This window comes from Euprymna scolopes, chromosome 19 (genome assembly GCF_053919585.1).
Source record: "Euprymna scolopes isolate OS-2025 chromosome 19, ASM5391958v1, whole genome shotgun sequence".
NCBI lineage: Eukaryota > Metazoa > Mollusca > Cephalopoda > Sepiida > Sepiolidae > Euprymna > Euprymna scolopes.
The window spans coordinates 53479452-53487829 of record NC_136500.1 but is presented as its reverse complement, the minus strand read 5'-3'; the positions used below and the strand labels follow the sequence as shown (position 1 = coordinate 53487829).

Sequence of the window (8378 nt, the reverse complement as noted above, 5' to 3'; positions counted from 1 at the left end):
ATATATGTATGTATGTATGTATGTATGTACGTATATATATATATATATATATATATATATATATATATATATATATATTAGCATGGTGTGTGTGTGTGAGTGTGTGAGTGTGTGTGTGTATGAGTGTGTATGCGTGCGTGTGTTTGTGCTATTATATTAATACAACCTCGATGGAGATATACGATTGTGTTCACCCGATAATTATTCTATTTCATCCAGTCTAAACTTCAAATCGTAACTAAAAACTTGTAGAATTAATATTATTTCTTTTTCATTGGCAGCACGTGACATCGCAAATGACACAGGCATGCAAATGCCACGGAATGTCCGGCAGTTGCCAAATAAAAACATGCTGGATGAAACTCCCTACGTTCCGGCGTGTCGGAGACTTGCTAAAGGATCGTTTTGATGGAGCCTCCAGAGTGTTACCAGGTGAGAAGGAAATTTAAAACCAAACTAAATTTAAAACGCATTTCTAATTCAACAACGTTTTGCTTAGTATCAGCGTTCCCCTTTATTATTTATTTGCTCATGCAGCATTTAGGCAAGATTTAAGTCAATATTAAATTCTGATTTATCAATTCGTATTGTGAATTGTTAGAGCATGTTATTAAAAACAAAAGTATCATTCAATGTAATTTCTTCTATAAAATATTTTTGGTAGGGGCAAAGTTATTTTCGTACGGGTGTCGTCTTTAGAAGATAAATAAATCTTCCGTTCATCGATTATTAGAAAAGAAAAATAATGTAAGCAGTATGGAACATCCTATGCAATGTTTTAAAAATATAGGGTAGTTTTAGAGGCGACACACTTTAAATTGGACACTTTATTTTCTTTAATTGCAAATTAGGCAACAATTGGTTATTTGAGTCCAGCTTGATTTGTCATCATGAAGATACTGACACTGGAACACCTCGTTTGCAACTTGCAAATGATACGATTAACTTACTGAGAGAATCATTTGACGTAATTAAACCCGTTAACTGACAACCTCGTTCGTGCGATTTAACCCCATTAGATTATTTCCTTCGTGTATATGTAAAGTCCTGTGCGTATGCTGATAAACCTGAGACAGTGGACAACATCTGACACGTTATTGCCAAAAATAATGCACGAGGTAAGAACGGATGTACATAAATCAAAGACAATGGCAGATCCCTAGAACATGACCTCCAAGCCGTAGTGGAATGGGACCGCAAATGGATGGTTATATTTCGTGCTAGTAGGACTAAGCTGCTCTTCTTTAAAAATTACAAGACGCTTCTCCAACCATCGATATCCATGACAAATAACACCCTACCTGATAATTATTCCTTTAAACTACTCGGCCAAACATTCACGGACAATATGAACTAGAACAAATACATTGAGTGCATTGCGAAGGCTGCTGCAAAGAAGGCGGTTCGCTCGATTGAGATAGAAAACTACTCACACTTATCGTGTAAATCTACAAGGCGACCGTTCGGCTATGCATGGAGTATTGTTGCCATATCAGGCCTAGTGCATTTACCACTAGTCTCTCCCTCCCTCTCTCTCTCTCTCTCTCTCTCTCTCTCTCTTGGATAAGGTCCAAAAAGAGTTTCCAATCTAATATGTCTCGCTTTGTCAACTAATCTCTAACCCCTGTCCCATCACCGAATATATATATAATAGTCTTCCTTAACTACCATAGAGAAAAGGCAGACATACATTTTCACTTATATATATATATATATATATATATATATATATATATATATATATAGATAGATAGATAGATAGATAGATAGATAGATTATCAATATAGAGTAATGATTTACAAAGCATAAAAAAAGACTCATGCGCCACCACCGAGAATCGAAACCAAAACGTTCAGCTCACGATGAACTCGTTGAAATTTTGCCCCGTCGATGTACATATCCCCGACAAACCCGCCTAGCAACAAAATCTCACCCCTTCACAGTTAAGGCTCCTCAATATAAGAAAGCTTTCAGTTCTAATAGTTTCTTTCTTCGAACAGCTAGACTTTGGAGTCCCCTTCCTGCATCTGTACCTGCTTCTCTGGCTGCACTGATATGCAGAAGTTTTAATGTAACGTAAACCAACATCTTGTTAATCTTTCCTAGGCATGGTCCCCTTACGTCCAAGTGGCGACGTGAGTAAAAAAAAAGAAAAGAAATAATAATAAAAACACCGTTTAATTAATTATGTAGAGTTTAATAACATTGAACCTCTAAATTACGTTGCTCGGGACCGTATAAACAATGAAAAAATTGAATTTGGTTTTGTAATATATTTGTTATTCTTATGAGAGAAGAATTTTGTATGTTTATGTATCATTTGCTTTATGTATCTTATCAAATCCCAAGCGATGCCAGGTATTTTGCTAATATGTATTTTCACCTATTTCATTCAATCCCAGGCAACGCTGGGTCTTTTGCTAGTATATATCTCAATCAATCTCATTAAATCCTGGGCGATGCAAGGTATTCTGTTAGTATATATTTCAATCAATCTAATTCAATCCAAGGCAACGCCAAGTATTCTGCTAGTATATATTTGCATCTATCTCATTACATCCCAGGTGGCCGCGTATTCTGCCGCCGGGTCGTACGTATTAAAATGTATTCAAAATATGAATACTAAAAATTAATATTCGGAGTAAATGACATTTTGTATGATATAAACATTCTTCGGTGAATTATTTTAATTTAAATTTCACCGCCTATAAAAACACTCCCTATAAAGTAGTTTCAGATATTTATTTTTTGCTGAAGTCAACAGAAATAATTCATTATGCGATTGTCGCCTTTATATATATATATATATATATATATATATATATATATATATATATATATATATATATATATATATATATATATATATATTAGCAGTCCGCCCGGCTTTGCCTGGGCCCTATGTACTGTTCATAAGGTTATGTGCATATGTATATATTAAAAAGTATGAATATGTAAAATAATGCTTTTTTGTATAATAGTCTTCCTTAACTACCATAGAGAAAAGACGGACAGACATTTTCACTTTTATAGATATATAGATAGATAGATTGGATGCAATATATAGTAATGATTTACAAAGTATAAAAAAAGAATCATGCGCCACCACCGAGAATCGAAACCAAAACGTTCAGCTCACGATTTATGCCGTTAATGACTGGACTATGAAAACATATTTACTGCAGGGCTAAAAATTAAAACATGAATCACTAGCTAGTACGTTATGCATTCGTAATGCCGGCGTTCGACCTTCACCTGACAAATTTCATTTCATTAATTTTCACACTTTTGCACCGATTTTTCCGGGCTAAAACCCAAATATAAAGTTTGGCATGGATTCAAATACCTTATATATGAAGTTTCATGTCTGTAGACCAAAAACTCTAGGAGGAGTTTGGTAGACAAAATTTGTTAAACCAAAAATATATACGTATACATAAATATATATGGAAACAATTTTGTGTTTACTCTAAACTTTTTACGCAAATATTATGCAAGTATAAACCATGTAGAATATCTGCATTAATATAATTACACGTAATAGTTAACTAAATATAATTATCCCATTAGAAAACCGAAGCAACTACTAGGGGATTAATTAAAATGAATGTTTAAAAGAATATGCAAATTAGCTAGATATTTTGCTAGTAAGTGAAATTCCACAACCCATATATAAGAAAATTGTATTTTATTTTTAAATAAATAAAAAAGAGTGTTTTTAATGTGAATATCAATACACGCAAGAGAAAAACGAATTTATAGGATTATAGATAGATATAGATAGACAATTATAAAACTCAAATGACCTGGTAACGGATGTTGTAACCCAACATTTGGTTTACGATTTCCGGTTGTGTATGCGTACATAGACATAAACCCATAACAGCGTAAACAAATAAACACAAACCGCTGGACCGGTTTCGTTCGAACAAACGGACGTCCTTAGAAAAGCAAATATCTTAAATTTATTGAATAAAAACTTCAAGATATGGGAAACAAACACAAAACGTGGTTAAAATTAATACGTATGATCATCGACTTGTTTCATATATACGATATATATTATACAAAATAATCAACGCGACAATAAAACGTGTTGTTTTACTGTCTACGTTTTCAGCGTCCCATTTTTTCGCGTTTAAATTATCAAAATAAAAAAGTGTCAATCCTTTCTGCCTTTTTTTTTCATCGTTTATTTCTGTATTACGTTTAAGTTATTTTAACGCAATTTTCTTGCAAATAAATCTACTTTAATCCATTGACAACTATAAGAGCATTTTACAACGGCGATTTACCTACCGCCTTTCTTTTTTTTAATTTACTCTCCATACATCTTTCTTAAAAAACATTCATACATTTTCTTCTACACTACCAATATAAATAAATAACCCCGAAAATATGTTTTTTAATTGCGTTAACAAATAAATAATCAACGCGACCATAAAACGTATTGTTTACTGTGTGTGTTTCAGAAAGTTTTATAAAACCCAAGGCATCATTTTTTTTAATAAGCACAGAAGTGTCAGATTTAGCCATTTTAAACCGAAAGGCACCCCTAGGAGGGCAAACGAAGTTTTCCCGGAAAATGCATTCTGTTACTTTTTTACTCATATTATGTTTAATGTTTGTGCAAATTTAAAAAAAATTCCAAGACGTAGTTATTGAGAAAAGTGCGGGCAAACGAACAGACGAACGGACGAACAGAAAATAGGTGAATTTACAGGTCCATCCTCCTGTTGTCGGACAAAAAAAAAAAAAAAAAATGATACCTCATGAAATATTTTCATCCCAAATAATACGATTGATAAAAATTCGAAAATCTAGGTTAGTCCGAAACAAGTATGATATTTTAGACAGATTGCTTAATATTGTTCAACTCAGAAACGGTAACTTTTGTGTTGATGATAAACTTTATTCCCTAGTTCGTCTGTCTGTCCGTCTGTCTGTCCGTCTGTCTTTCACTCATACCTTTAAAATAGAATCCACACTGCTAAAATAGCTGATTTTGTGTAAGCACCATAAGAATCGATCCTTCTTGTTTAATGTTGTTTATCTTATTGTAATTATTTCCTCTTTTATTTTTCTCTATTTTTTTAATCATAGGAAATGCCGGAAGTGACCGACGCCGACGCCGGAAGTTCACATTCACACCGTTCGATCCGAACCATAAAGCCCCCAGCAAAAAAGATCTCGTTTACTTCGAGAAGTCACCGGAATTCTGCAACCAGAATAATAATATCGGATTTAAAGGCACTGTCGGTCGGGAATGCAACGACACCTCGTTGGGCTTGGAAGGGTGCGACCTGATGTGCTGTGGACGAGGGCACAAGACGCAGACGTATATGGTTGTCGAACGTTGCAACTGTACGTTTCGTTGGTGTTGCGAAGTGATGTGTGAAGCGTGTCGAATAACGAAAATGAAGCACACGTGTCTATGACGAGCAGGCGGGTTAACAGGGAGCAAGACTCGAACCTAAACTAAAAGGAAACATTGAACAACTAAAAAAAACATATTAATATAAATAAATAAATAAAAATCTTTAAAAATCAAAACAAAAGCAAAAAATGAAATTGCTATGCAAGAGATTTTCAAACAAGAAAAAAAGGAAGAATTGTTCAATCCAAGCGACAATGAATAGTTTGACGAATCCTACACTTAAATAGCAAAAAAAAAAAAATTGTTTTCTTTGGACTACTGTCCTTGTAAAAGTTGATATTTATATTTCTACTACGTTTCTGCCGATGCGCTCTCCGGCCTTCTTCAGGTGTATTGTTCATTTATGTACGGTGGTGTTTATTTCCCGTATCTGGATATGATTGTTGTTGATAAATTATATTCGTTGCTGTTTCTTGGAAGCGACGAACTGGCGACTTTTAGTTTCGTCTTCGGACATTTGTCCTCGTCATACTCGCATATAATATAATATAATATAATAAAATATATTATAATATATATATATATACACAGAAACACACACACACACACACACACACATATATATATATATATATATATATATATATATATATATATATATATATATATATATATATATATATATATATATATATACATATTATGTTGACGAGAACAACAATCCAAAGAGAAAACAATGTATATAATGGTAACTCATCAGCCGAAGAAATGCACAGGCGAAAAAAAAAAATGTTTAAAAATGTTTGAAGGAGAAAAACATCAAGCGACAATTAATTGAATAATGATGGATTAAAAAAATGTATAAAAATCTATCTAATTCAAATCGGAAACTAATACTAATACTATAGAAAATAATAATTAATCAATTTAATTGGTTAAATATAAATCGATCATGATTTATGTAAATCGTATACACACACATACGCACACATACACTAAAACACATACTAACACATATATAAATATATCGTGTAAAGAAACCGAGCGGAATCTCCACTATTAAATAGTATTTTCCAAAAATTGGAATTTAAGTTAATTGCGTAATATTTATTCATATATTATGTCAAAGAAAATTAAAACGGCATAATGCCGTCAGTTTCAAAGGAATTAGTCGTCAAGCTTCAAATTACATTGTCTTCTGGTCTCGTTAATTATCGTCTGCCAAGATGTACACAAATACTCGAAGATTCTGTAATTTGAGACTTGTTAGTTTGGAACCGACGGTAGCATGTGGTTTTGACAGTGTTCATATATATATATATATATATATATATATATATATATATATATATATATATATATAGTCTGTTTATAATACAAACATTATTGGTTACATATGTTTCAGTGGAATCCCAATTACAGGGTAACACTTCATAAGACCAAAATGTACCGATTATTTTATTGTTTGATCGAGTATTATACTTATATATATATATATATATATATATATATATATATATATGTGTGTGTGTGTGTGTGTGTGTGTGTGTGTGTGTGTGTGTGTGTGTGTGTGTACATTTATTCCAGATTGAAAATATTCAAAGGATTATAATCATTGAATTCGAACGAGGGTCGTTGATAGTGCTCAATCAAAGAGAGCAAATTTATCATTTTTTATTTTCTGTATGTAAATATAGTAATATCTTGCTACAATGTGCGGACCATTTCCAACCTTATTGATCTCATCGGGCAAGGAAATATTTTGAAAATTAAAAAAAGTTGAAAAACATTTTAACTTAGGAAGAAACAATATTTTGCCATGTCTAACGTTTAGCGTGGTTTAGAGATCTGGAAAGTCTTATATGATAAGATATAATGATAGAAGATCTTTAACCCATGCTACACGTGAGACATGGCAAAATATTTTCTCTAAAATGACAAAGAGTCCTTTAAACTTTCTTTTAATTTTCTACATTTTTTCTCGCCCGAGGAGGTCAATAATGATCGAAACGGTCTGCACATCATAACACAATATGACTGTATTTACCTAAAGAAAATAAAAATTATATATATATATATCTATATATATATATATATATATATATATACAATTTTTATTTTTGTATGCATGTATCTGCGTGTATCAATTTTTAAGAGAAATATCGAAAACAGTCTCATATATTTATTTAATAAGATATTTTTTAGAAATTAGATAATGCGGAACCAGTTAAATAAACTACACGCCGAAGACAGATTTGAAACGACATTCATAAATACTAAGGCTCGGAAGTACTGACATGGCATTATCTAATATCCAAATAACTTATTCAATAAATAAGTTAATATGCTTGTATATTACTATTTATGTATGCATAGGGATATGCATTATCAGAATATATACGGACATTGTTATATGCATTTGTAAATACGAATGTATACGCACATTGGTAAAACTAGATCAAATGCATTAACTTGTCAATATAACATACATACTTATATACCATTATACATATATACATACCTAAATGCTTGTAATGTTAGACGACGAACCCCGTGTGAGTGGATAATTACATTTGAAAAATAATATATGCCGCTCCTTATTTCGGGGTACCAAATTGGTCAAAGGGAAAATTATTCCCACTCGCATTTAGGTAAAAATGAACTTTCGTATGAATAATTGAATTTATTCAAAACAAAACGAAAACAAATAAAATAACATCTATAAATATATATGTATATATATATATATATATACATATATAAATATATATATACATGTATAAATATATATATATATGCATAAATGTGTGCAAATTATTATGTAATTATATACGTAAATTTATATTTATACAGATAGGTTAATTTATATATATATATATATATATATATATATATATATATATATATATATTACATTATACGCACACACACAAATATATATATATATATATATATATATATATATATATATATATATTCGGACGATATCAAAACATCGTTA

General features: G+C 31.3%; 1 protein-coding gene across 1 annotated transcript in view; it reads left to right on the top strand.

Moving 5' to 3' along the window:
• LOC145303588 (protein Wnt-1-like) overlaps positions 1-5559 on the top strand; it is a 444881-nt gene extending 439322 nt beyond the window's left edge. The window contains exons 4-5 of the mRNA XM_080145132.1: positions 282-432; positions 5104-5559. Of these exons, the coding sequence (XP_080001258.1) occupies positions 282-432; positions 5104-5438 (486 nt within the window). The 3' untranslated portion in view covers positions 5439-5559. The remainder of the gene's footprint in view (positions 1-281; positions 433-5103) is intronic.
• The last annotated feature ends 2819 nt before the right edge of the window (positions 5560-8378 follow it).